This window comes from Aythya marila, assembly GCF_965140915.1.
Source record: "Aythya marila genome assembly, chromosome: 21".
Taxonomy (NCBI): Eukaryota; Metazoa; Chordata; class Aves; order Anseriformes; family Anatidae; genus Aythya; species Aythya marila.
In genome coordinates this window covers 2469247-2482144 of record NC_139062.1, presented here as the reverse complement: position 1 = coordinate 2482144, position 12898 = coordinate 2469247, and the positions used below count along the sequence as shown (strand labels likewise).

Here is a 12898-nt window from a genome sequence, read left to right as displayed (position 1 = left end):
ACCCACAGCCACTCGGCAGCACTGGGGAGCTCATCCTACGTACCCTATATCAGCACCACAGTGTGACAAGGGACTTGCTGCAAGGTAAGCTACGTCATCAGCTACAGAAAGCAAAAAACATTGCTGTGAACATCACCAGAGCAGGCACAGGACAAGTTACCTGCTCGTGCTGAAAGACTGTCAGCATCCTGTGTCAACGAGTACATAGGGGAAGCGTGAGGCCAGCAGGCACAGGGAATGGGCTGTGCTACAAACCCACACACTGCCTTCCTCCACAGCAAGGTAACAGCCTCCAAAACCTCGTCCTCAGCCCCAACCTGTTGCACCACACTTGCTGATAACCCAAGCTCTCCAATAAAAAGAAAAGCCCAGCTCTGCATAACCTTCAACTGCTATAATTGCAATGTAAAGAAACCTACGTTCCCCACACAGACTCACTGCACTCTCCACCCCGAGTGCATTTGCTTTTGTTCCTATTCCATGTAAACTGTTCCCCTGGAGTCCAAGTATTTCTAGGGCACATGGCACGGAGCCACGGCTCCTTCGGGCTTTGCTGCTCACCACAAGTGCCCTGGTTTGAAGGGTTACGTCAGCGTGCCCACACCGAGAGCTGCTTTTAAAATTAGAGCTCACACACACGGGCTTAAAGATCTTTTGATAACACAAGCCACGACCTCACCGAGCACACGAACCTTCATCAGCTTAAAGAAAGCAGTTTATTTGGTAACCATCTTCCCCATTAATCCTTTGGGGTTGTAGCTAATGAGTCAACACTTGCATCACCCAAGCAATAAAGCCTCGGGCGCTCTGCACAGCGCTCACTTCCAAGATGTTCCTTGAAAGCCACCGACAAGGAGCTGCCTGCACCCTGCCAGACCTCAGGGCCCAGCTGCAAGCAACCAGAGGTCGAGCGCATTGCCCAGTTTTGACAGCCCAGTACCTTACTCTCCCTCGTTCTCCTTTTCTTTGGATATTCTGCCTCAGAGTTGGATGTTCTGACAAACGGCATGCTGGACGTGCAAACGGTCACTTTTCACCGAGCCAGGTACAGCGGTGAAATGAGGACAGGGCTCAGCAGACACCGAGTCCAAACAGCTCACGCACAATTCTTGTACTGTCACAGCCAACCAGGCTCATGCAGTGCTGGCTCCTATTCGGCCAGTGTGCTAAAACCATGCTCTGTGAATGCCTCCCCTGCCTGTTCTCCGCATCCAGTGCTTCTACCTTACTGTAGAGGTAGGCAGGGCAGCCTTTTTTTTTTTTCTTCCCCTTTTTTTAAAACAAGCACTTATCCTACTTCCTCTCAATCTACAGATTCAGGTGCATGCAGCAGAAATCCCTGCGGTGCATTTGAGAAACTAAAGCAAAGTGGCCAGGCAAACCCTGTGCTTGCTCCACCACTACCACACTGGGTTAAAAAAAAATAATAGAAAAAGGAAAACCATTACCGAGATGGTCCCTAACCCTTTGGGAGGCACATGCATAAAAGGTATTTACATCCCATAATAGAGGTGCCTGAAACAAAGAGCTCAGCTGCCCTTGCCCCCAGTGGTGAGTGGTTCCACCCCAATGGTTTCCCAAATTCTCTGCTGCAGCCAGACCCAGTGTCACAGTACTTACCTGCCCCAACCCTTCACCGCCACCCAGAAAGTTAAATAAATGCAATTAAGAGAAGGACATCAGCAGACACAGGTCATTAATAGCCAAGTGCTACCTTAGACGGGCTCAGAATAACAATTCTCAACGTTCAGTGAGCTCTGAGCGCTGAGATCTGAATTTGCTGGTGCTCCAGAAACAAAAACCCTACAACCGTGCAAAGGAAGGCGAGCGCTGGAAGCAGCTCTAACCCCAGCAACACATCCAGCACGGTGCTTTAATACCAGGCTTAAACACGAGGAGGAATGCACCGGGACCCTGAGATGTGTGCTTTTACCTAGCAAAATATTCCTGCTGGCAGGCAGGGAGCTGTGCCGTTACCTCTTCCCCCTCCACGGCTGACAACAAACAAATTGCTGGGCTGATCTCTCGGTGTCACTGCCTGCTGAGCAGATTTCAAGCAACGCTGCTGGCTCCTTGTCAGGAAACAATGTGCTCGAGCCCTGTTCTGCAATAAATGGTTCAAGCAATTTACTGTGTTCATTTGAAACTCACAGGAGTATTCCCGATGCCTGGACTGTAGTTCTTATTTGGCAAATGATTTTATTATAAACTGGTATCATAGCGAATCCATTTTCTTTAAAGGGTTTCTGCTGCTGTTTAATGGACTGTCAGTATAATTTAGATTTCATCTATTTAAACTCATTCAAGCCTAGCTCCTGATTGTACAATAAATGGAACATATTTCTATTCAACAAAATTAATGACAGTTAATTGTAGTCTGCAGCTCCCAATTTTATAAAAGCAACTGTTCTGCAGCTCAGGCACCAAGCTCCAGCATTTCCCACACCAATTATTTTTCCACACTTGCCACGCACGCCCACGACACCGTGCACAGCTCCTCCTGCACGATGCGTGCTGCTGCTACCAAAACGTGCACCGACAGAAGGGCTCAGCCCTTCCTTGCAGGGGCTCGGCTGCTAATTCATAGTAGGAGATCCTCCTGTCTTTGAATAGGTTTTCTTTTTCAATTAAATATGTGGAAAGAATGGGGGTATTAATAGTGCAGGCCACTAAAAATGTCATTTCCAAAACAGCCATTCAGCCTAAGAGCTCCTTCTTTAGCAGCAGATAAGGGTTACTGCTCACGTCCCATTTAAAGCAATCTCTTCTGCTCTGAGCACTTTTGATAATGACACAACATTGGCTCCTGACACTTCTCGCTGCTGCCTTCCAAATGCCTACCTGGCCACCTGTCTCCCAGCCCCGACTGGATGCACGTCAACAGCTCCTCACGGCCACTTATTTATAAAGCACTGTGCAAGACAAAACACGAGCAGCACCACAAATGTACCACACAGCTACGTGACTCTAGTTTTCATTTGTTTTTTTAAGATATCATTTTTTTCCAATTCAAATCCTCAATGTGCAACGTACACCACACTCCTAAAGAAGAACGATCGCCACGGAGGATCTCCCTGAGATTTGAGATGCAAGCATTGAATAACACAAAACCACCATAAACATTAAGGTCTCCCCCAAACCATCCAACAAATCTCTGCAACATCCCAGGGCTCAGCATGCAACTGGCTGATGGGGAAAAAAACCTCAAGAGGTCTGGGGACTGGGGCTCTGCTCTGCACCACAGATAAAGGCTGGGATGCTCTCACCCCCCTTCCATCCCTTCGTTTCTACACCATCTCAGCGTGGCTCTGAGCTCCAGAAGTTGTTCTGCTGGACCCTGCATAATTATAACCCTGCTAAGCAAGTGCACCAAGACGACTCGGAAGAGAAAACCCATCTATTCCCAAGCCTGTCACAAACACCAACTGGTTGCTTAAATTCTCCCCCTTAGCCACCCTTCTGTTAATTACAGCCCAACACGCTACACCACCACGCAGATACCTACAGGCTGCCATGCACACGCTGACAGCCAGGCGAGGAAGCTTCAGTGATGTTCTCCCTACTGGCTGCTAACCTGATGCTCAGCTACCTGCTTTTTTCTTTTAAATCAAGACTGGCAGCACTGAAAAAGACATCTGTATTTAAAAAACAATCAAATAACACATTTTCTGAAATTATTCTCCTATTGTTTGAATTTGTGAACCGCCCCGAGATGCCTTTAACAGAATAAATTAGTGCAGCAGCTGTAAGGCTGATCCTACAGAAGTGTGTTCATGTTGCTTTGACATGGTGATGTTACTTTTTTTTTTCCTTCATTTTAAAGCAAAATAATTAAGCTAGTATGCTAGACAGCTGCTTCAACAAGAGATGCCCACTTCAGGGAGGAAAAAAAAAAAAAGATTTCCTTGCTTTTAAGGAAAGAGGAATACAATTACCACAATAAAAACACAAGCATAACTTCATTTTAAACCAAAGAAAAATAAAATCATGTCTACATGTTGGTATATTCCTTTCTTAAGCAAACAATGCAAATAAAATGTCTAAGCAACCGTCTGCTTGGAGCACAAAGCGAGCTGCATCACTCCCAGCACAGACGTTACGAGGAGCGTTAGGAGCACACCTGGCACAGGTATTGCCACCAGAACTGGCCACGTTCTCTTTCATCCCATGGCCAACAGAATGTGTGGCACCTTCCACCAGGCAATAGTAGGAAATGCAGCTGGTAAATTAATACATTACAACTCTTAAGTGAAATAAACTGGGGACAGGCCAGGAGCAGTTACTGCAGCCGCAGACTCCACTTTCCCTCCTTGAAAACCACGACCTCAGGGAATCCCTTCCCTCTGCCCAACTTCCCCCACTTGCTCCCCACGCCCTGGGTTTTATTTCCACACTGCCATTTGCCTGACTCTGTAGCAGCACGCTGCCTTCCCCTAACGCCCTACTGCATGGTCAGGCACCATCTTCTCCCATTCCCCCTCTGCAAAAATCCTTCCCTAAGCCAGCCTGCAGAGCTTCTCACATCCGTGTCCTACAATTACCTACAGTAATTAAAGCCCAAGCTTTCATTAGAGCGGCAGTGGCAGACACAAATAACCACTTTACCAGCAAGGCCGTCAAGGGAAGTTCCCCCTCCACTCTGCAACAGCTCCGCAGCACCCCTGCTTTACCAAACTGGTTTAGTTTTCACTACAAGCTCCTCAAGGAGCACATTACAGAGAGTACTGCACGCAGCAGACACTGCAGTGAGCTCACGTGTTACCTTGAATAATATTTTTGATATTTCAATGATGATACCAGAGTAGACATGAACACAGTGTCTTACAACATACTCACTGGGGCTTGTTTTCTGCTAGCAGCCTGCATACAGAAGAATTAGTTAAAAGTAATTCAGCCTAATTATTTTCTAGGAATACTATTATTCACCCACTCCATCTTTAAAAAAAAATAATTCTTTTTTGGGAAATAAAATCTCAGATTTTGAAAATACAAACAAATTACAGAGGTTGTTATAAATAAAAAGAACCCAACAGGGACGAACAAGAATAGCACATATTTCAGCTGCACGTGGAAACTGTTCTCTGTGGATTTCAACTTCAGAGGAGAAAGCTTCTGTGATACTTGTATACATTTTAAGTGCTTTTACACACTTTGTTAACCTTCCTGGTGTTTTATGTCTGACCAACTACTTCTCCAGGTCTTTGCTCTAGTTTTTCTGTCTTTTAATTACTGCTGCATTTGTTTCCACTAAATCAGCAGTCAAAGATGATCTCTTCTTCCAGCAGGTTGTTCAGAGCTTGCTTCATCACCATTCCCCTATGCAGCAAGGTTGCAAACACAGCAGCATCAGGGTGCAAAACAAAGGAACTCAAAGCACGTTGAGCTGTATGGCTCTTCAGGTTGTTCCTATTCCCAGCAGCTCCAAGTCTGTCACCAAATACCTGGTTATTTCAGTGCTCTAGCTTCATCACAATAACAGATTTGCAAACGAGGAGGGAAATACATCGTGCACAGTGCCAGAATACGCGCTCATTTCAGCTCCAAAGCTCCCGAGGCAAGCAGATGGTGGCAAAGGCTCTGAGCACGAAGGCAGACGTTCAGCAGCGCACCGCCGTGCAAAGCAGGCCGATCCACGCAACAGACAGGAAAGCAGGCTGCTCACAGACCTCCCAAAATCACAACGCACGGCTGAACCAAGTCCTTCCATTCTATTTCTTCCTTGTGTCCAAGTGTACAACTCAGATTTTAAAGATTTCCCAGAATTACTTTTTTTTTTCCCCCCTGCATTTTTGCACATCTAAAAAAAACTCGCCAGAACTTCAAGGTTGATAGCAAATACATAATTCATACATGTAGTTGTGTATTTTAATTCTGGCGTGCCCGCCTCTCTCAGCTGGTGAAGCTGTCAGAATAAATAGAAGGCAGCATCTGGAAGGCTGACAAACACATGAGTCAATGTCAAATAGAAGCCAATCACCGGCAGGGAGCGAGCCAAATGCCTGCACTGCAATTCCACTGACGTTCTCCAACCCAAATACCAACGTACCACTTAAAACAAAAGTGCTTCCTCCCTCTGTTTACTTGGTTAGCTTTTTTTTTGTTTGGTTTCTGTAAAGCTGCTGGGGGGTTCCAGATGCAAACAGCTGTGTCAGCAGTTTGCTCGGTTGCAGTTGTGCCTCCTGAACAGCTCTGGGGACAGAAATCCAGCAGAACTGGTGACATCAAGCTACGTCTCCAGAACAGTCAAAACAGTTGGTTTTTAGATTTCCAAGGCAGCTCCCAGTTTTCTTACCGTAAGATGAAGATCTCAGTATCATTATCAGAAGAAATAGGGACCTAAATCAGCCTTCCTGCTCTCCTGTGGCTGAGAGCTCTCTTCCCTGAGCATTCAGGGTTGGAAAGAAACATCCCCACACTGCTAAACCTCCCGCGTCCCTCTGGCAGCACCTGCACTACCAGGTAAGGAGCAAAAAGATGGCACAACTGTTATCACCACTAACAGGCACCAAGGTCCTAGGGCTCTTCCCAAATGTTAGACTGCACACACCTAGAAACATCCGGAGATCTCCTTAGAGCAGATGAGGATAGCTACCCCAGACAAAAGGAGACTATCTAGCCTGCTTCTCCTTCACTCTTCCAAATACAAAATGGTATTTGAGAAGGATATGATAACTAACTGCCATCCCCAGCAGGCAAAAGGAAGCACTTCAGGGTCCTTTGTTTCATTTTTACACATTAAATATAGGAAGTGCTCAGTGTTTACACAGGCACCTCCCAAAACCAAAGCACAGAACCCAGGCGCTGTCACAGCAGCATCATTCGCAGGTTCGTTAAGACACTTTCTGCTCATTAACAGAGGCCAACATACTGCTGTCCTTCGTGATTTACGGAAATCAAAAACCTCCTGACTACTGAAGCCATTTAAAGACTAAATGAATGCTGAAGCCTGTGATACTGCATTATGGCTACGCTGAGCTGCCGAGCTGCATATTCCAACTGGACCTAGGAGCAGATGCCTGACTACAGCCAGCCCATGTGGAGAAGCATATGGCCAAACCCCAGACGGATGACAGGAGGGCATAATATCCTGAGACAGAAGTCTCTTGTCCTTCTTGGAAGCTAATGAAGACAGCAAGGTGTGGCTGGTGTGCCTGTCCCCACACAGCATCGCCGCCTGTCCCGCTCCCAGTGCCTCCAGCCCGGCTTTGTGTCCACCTCTCCCCACCCGGGGCAGAGGCTCTCACCTATCTCCTTGCCAAGCCCTTTGCCAGAGGGCTAGAAAAAGACAGAAGTCCTCTGGTGCACTCTCCCAGCAGAGGCATTTCACCTCCCCTCACCTGGCGTTGACTCCTCTTGCGGCTGTGCTGTTTATATAGCTACTGATGTCATCGCAGGAACAGAGCCGCAGAAATCCTTTTAATCCCTGCAGATCCTTTTAAACGTTTCTACGTAGGCAGAGCAAACAGCGCTGTCCTCATCCCCAGGTGACAGAGCAAGTCAGCTTGCTTCCAAATCAACTTCAACTTCCATCCAGCTTGGTTTTCCAGTCAAGCATTCACGGGGCCATCACAGCAGCGTGCTCAGCAGCACCACAACCCCAGAACCAAATTCCAGGGCTCTGACACTGCCAGGCCCCTTCCTGAGTGAAAATGGACAGGGACCACACAGCTTCCTCCCCCCAGAAAGGCACGCAGGAGATGGGAGAACAAAAAGGAAGGGGGCAATGAAAGCAGCCACAGAATCAGCTGGTCTTTTGATGCGGATTTTCTTGCTATGGCTGTTCTCTGAAACGTTAACCCACTTCCTTCACAAGGGCAATTTATTGGAAACTGAAAAGAAAATGCCTATGTTTAAAAATGAGCTGAAGATAAATGATAAAAACACCTCCGCACACCAGGGTCCTTATGACATTAAGCATGCTGTTGCCTTGAAGAACAGGGTGGAAAAAAGGTTCCCAAGAGCAGCAGCGTCTCTGTGCTTTTGTCTTTCCATTTCTGGACAGCATCACAAAAGTTCCTGACCCTGCTGTTTGACACAGCTCCCTCTTCCAGCCAGACAAATCAGTCCCTCGGTCAGCTATCAAACGCAGGGGCTCCAGGAAATCCACTCTCAGCTGTGTTTGCAGTAGCAGGGTTCCTGGAAGAAGCCTGGGCAGTTGTTCCACGAGCTCCTCCGCCGCCCAAGTCCAGTGCGATAGGTTGACAGCCGTTAGAGGCACTTCAATATGTTCTTCTATACAGCAAATCCTACAGAGACCGACTGCCTAACCCAAACAACAGATGCAGTTATAAGGTCTGATTTGCACAGCAGAGCAGCAAAGTATTCAAATTTGCTTACAGGCTGCCAATCACGGAAGGGGAACTGCAAAAAAAACCCTCCACAACAAAACCACACAGCCCCGGAGTACACCCACACAGCCAGCAGCCATGTGTTCCCCACGCGGATACGAGCTGCATGGGAAAGCAAGCCTCTCGAACCACGCCGTAGTCTGGCAAAAGCTGGGAGCATCAGGGGGAGTCAATCTGCCCTAGAAATGTAAGGAATTTCAGTGTTAGGTGATCTCAAAAAAAAGAAAAAAAAATCTGCCTTGATGCAACGATCCTACACCATCGTGACCTCATGCTAAAGAAACCTAGAAGCAAATGTGAACACGCATTGTGCAAGAAAAAATCATTTATCATAACCATTTTGATAATAAGAACTGCGAGACAAAATTGCAAACAGAACGGACATGAAAGCAATGGAAGGGAGGCTGTCAAAATGGAGAGGACAGATGGGGAAGTGGGCCAAGAGGTTTTAGGTCTGTGTGCTTTCCAACGCAGCCGAGAAGATTAATTGCAGAGCGTTGTCTCGGAGCTCTACTCAGATTTAAATTAAATGCATGGTTTAAAGCTCTGCATACATTCATTATATCCATGTAAATTAATACGAACAGTATTTATACAGGAACAATATAGCATAACCTTTCATTTGAGAGAAATCCATGGATCTCGCTTATCTATTTATTTACAGTTACTGTTACTCAAATAAGTGCTGAGTTTAGCACAAAGAAAATCCAGTCTTGGATTAAGTGCTGCACAGCAATGGGACAGAGAGGAAGATTTTCCAAGAACTTCACAGAAAGGAAATGCAGACTTTAAACATCCGTCCATATCAGATAAAAGTCTTTAACAGACAGAATCAGACAAATGGAAAGGATTTCCTTCCCTTAAGGCCTAAGAGATGTGAGCTGAAGACAGCTATCCATTCTGCACACACCTTTAACTTTCATCTTTCTAATCCTTGCTGGGCAAGTCTCATTAAACTCTTAATCCCTCTTAAAATTTCTGTAATTTATACCCTTAGCTACAAATACATCTCCCTATACCTAACCTAGCCAAACGACAGAAGTTAACGTTTCCTTCTGTGGTCCGTACCGTAAGTCCTTTACAACACATTATGCACTGGAGTGTGAATTTGAGAGCTCACTCCTGTTAGGAAATAACGTTTTCAATTAAAAACAAAGTACTCAAAAAAATCAAGCCAGGCAATTAACTTCTCATATAGGCTCCCATCCCTCCAACAATCAGCTAACCAAGAATACACGTTCTCATTGTTCTCTGCAGTTTAAGACAAAAGACAGGTGCAAGGATTTTTTTATAAAAAAAAAGCATAAAAAGCAAGCAGAACTGAAGTTTTAATGGTACATCTCATGCTAGTTCCTAGCATGCCAGTTCCTATAAAACCTATAAAATTCAGTAAGCAGGTTTTTAAGTGACAGCAAGGTACAAAACCTCTCCAATTAGTGCTTCTGTGGCTTTCCTCACCCTTCACTAGATGCGCACAGATGTACGTGCAACCACGTTTGTTGTTTCACTTGGAAAACCAGAGCTGAAGATGGGCAAGGAAGCAGCAGCTGCCTGTGGCGAGCACTACCCTTAGCTGAGACTGAGCAGCCCAGCTCCCAAACTCATTCCCAGACCCTACAGCCCCCTCGTGACCCCACCAAGCAGCATCAATACACAGGGGAACACTTCCCTGAGCACCCAGCTCCCTCAGCTTCGGGTCTGCCACGGCCACAACAAAGCTTTGAGAGGAGGCTGCTCTCCCTCAGCATCACCCACACGTGCTCCTCACAGCTGAAGGAGAGATGCTGGGCCAGCACTCAGCAGCTCCTGCTGCGGCAGGTTGGAAGTTTCACCTTGCTCTGCAGTGCTTAAATGGAGCCCCCTGCAGCGGGATCGCTGGTGAGCAGAAGGTGTGAGCCGCTGCTGGAGCTCCTGCCACTGTCTGTGCGTGAAGATCTCTCCTGAATGCAGCCTCTCATGGGGAGATAAATCACAGTTGCTGAAGCTCTCCCCATGCTAGCAGCATTTATCAACTCCTTTGTCAACTTGCTGGCAAAGCTGCAGGTTCTGGATAAAACCACAGGAGTGGCTCCTGCTGCTCTGCAAACCTGCCTCTATCCAGGTGCCGCCACATCACAGCTACTCCAAGCACAGCAGCTACGGGAGAAAAAAAAGCCAATTCCTCCCCATTCTGCTCCAGAAGGAACTTGAGACCACAGTGATTTTCCATCTTAATTTTCAGCCAAGTCTTTCTGCAGTGGAAGCCAGCGTATCGCATTGTACTGCTGGGCCCACACAACAGCTGTTCCTAACACATTCCTATTTTTCATCTCCTGACACTGGCAGCAAGATTGCTCCAAATCTGATCCTTAGGCAGGCTCCCTGTTGCTGCTGCTCAAGCAACTAATATTACTTAGCTACAAGTCCTGAACACGAGGAAAATACCACTTCAAAGCGTTCAGAAGATCCACATGAAGTGTTTCAGTAGGTGAGCTGTTGTGACAAACGCCGGTCCTTCTGTGTGAAAGCAGGCTACACCTTCTGTCCAGGAGAACAGGGATGGAGCAGCATGATTTCAGCCCAGCCTGGATACATACCACCCAGCTGCAGCTGCCCACACGTACAAGTAGCATTTTAGAGAACCTACACCTGGAGAGAGCATTTAAAACACATCTGTACCCATACAATGAAACTTCAGTACTTCAGATACGCAGCACCTCATAGAAAATCAGACAAGATTTTTACCTCTTTAGTTTCCATGGTTTTTATTTGGAATTCATCTGTTTTGCTTCAGCAACGTTACTACACCACAGAGATCATTTACAACAAAGTAATATTGAACTACCAGAGTCCCTAAGCCAGTGCTTTGAACAGCGAAGGCAAAGAAAACTATTCCTTGTGGTGGAACAAACAACTGCAATTAACTCAGTTAAAATACAGCATAAACGAACCTAGAAATTTCTACTCAAAAATAAAGAATGGAGCCAGCTGAATCATCTCTGCACTTTTCAAGTACAACTTCATTTTGAGGAAGGAGTTAGCTGGCAGCAGCTGCAGGTCAGACCTTGAAACCTTACACAATACTAAAAACCTCATGTGAACTTTGCAGTAATTAAGTGGCACGTCCGAGATGCCCAGAGGACACCGCAAGCTTCTGCTTCTGTCCTCAAAAGACCCAGATACTTGCTGACACTGACACTGCTGGTTCTGACCAACACATAAGCTGCTGGGCACAGGCATTAGCTGGCTACTGAGGGCCAGGGGGGATTAACGAGATACCAGGTATCTTAAGTCACCTGATTCACATCACACAAAGAGAAGATAGGAGAGGAGCACTGCAAATAAATTAGATTTACAGAATAACGGATCAGAAATGTGGGAAGATAAATCTGTGTGCCACCTCGTCTACTCTCTGGCATAGATCAGGTCTAACTTCAAAATTCAGATGAAGGTGCTCAGAGCTGTGTCCTCCATCATTTAGGAATTCTTGGGCAGAAATCCCATACAACACACAGATAATGGAGTAGAACAAAACAAGGACAGCTCATTTTTAAAGATGAGCTGATTACGCTCATGAAAGTGAACGATTACTTTCAAAAGGAAATGTAACTTAAGATTTTCTTACCTCCAGGCCTGTATACAACGTCATCCTCGGTGATGAACGACGTTATTTCACCGTTGTCAGTTCTCTCATATCGGGACTTCTTCTTGGGTGGTTTCTTCTTGCTTTTCTTCGTGGACTCCTCCGTGGTGGCGCTGTTGTTGTCGTTGTCCTCGTCTTCGCTGTGGTCGCTCTCCGCATAATTCTTGGCACCTCCTTCCAGCGTACAGCTCCGCCGAGGACGCGAGTTCTCACTCTCCCTCACCTTGTCTCTCTTGTCTCGCTCCTTGTCCCGGTCTCTATCCCTGTCCTTCTCTTTGTCTTTGTCTTTTTCTTTGTCCGCTGTCATGATTCGCCACGTGCCTTCTTCTGTCCTCTCACGGCTGGGCCTCCGTGAAAGGTAGACAGTGAGCCTGGGCTTCAGTCTTCTGAATTTCTCACTCAAATCCAGGAAAAATTCAACCACTCCAACAACCCCAGCGTTTTAAAAAGGTTCTTGAAGGAGGAAGGGGGAGGAAAGAGGGGAAAAAAGACCATGTTAATACTCAACATGCTTTTCATTTCTGAAAATCAAAAATAAAACACAGAAAACCCCACATCCTAGAGCAATTTAGTAGGAAAAACACCAGACTGCAAAATACAAGATAACCCTTCTGAAGCATTGGCAGAAATGATAGCTTGATAGCTCCAAATAATTTACTGATACTTCACAAGTTATCTCCATCCTCAAAAAGATCTCACGGCTTCTTAGAAATGTACAAAGTCTTTTGTTCCCTCCAGAAAGATAATCATTTCCTACAGAGCCGTCACAAGCTGCTGCGAAGTCCTCCCTCAACCCCAGATGCTTTTCCAGAAACAGCGCTAACCTGTAATCCAGAGATTACAGCAATGAATGAAGTGGAAATAAATCACCCAGCAGTTACAAATGCACTCACAAAATTTGCTTTTCCGCGTATCAAAGACAACTTTC

At 46.2% G+C, this 12898-nt stretch overlaps 1 protein-coding gene across 5 annotated transcripts in view; it reads right to left on the bottom strand.

Moving 5' to 3' along the window:
- The window catches only part of RERE (arginine-glutamic acid dipeptide repeats), a 222979-nt gene that overhangs the window by 139863 nt on the left and 70218 nt on the right, over nt 1–12898 (bottom strand). For 4 of the 5 annotated variants that reach the window (XM_082776734.1, XM_082776733.1, XM_082776736.1 and 1 more), the window contains exon 2: nt 11953–12423. In XM_082776734.1, coding sequence (XP_082632860.1) covers nt 11953–12277 — 325 coding nt within the window. In that variant the 5' untranslated portion in view covers nt 12278–12423. Of the gene's footprint in view, nt 1–11952; nt 12424–12863; nt 12879–12898 lie in introns of those variants that run through there. The other variant, XM_082776735.1, reaches the window with a different exon arrangement.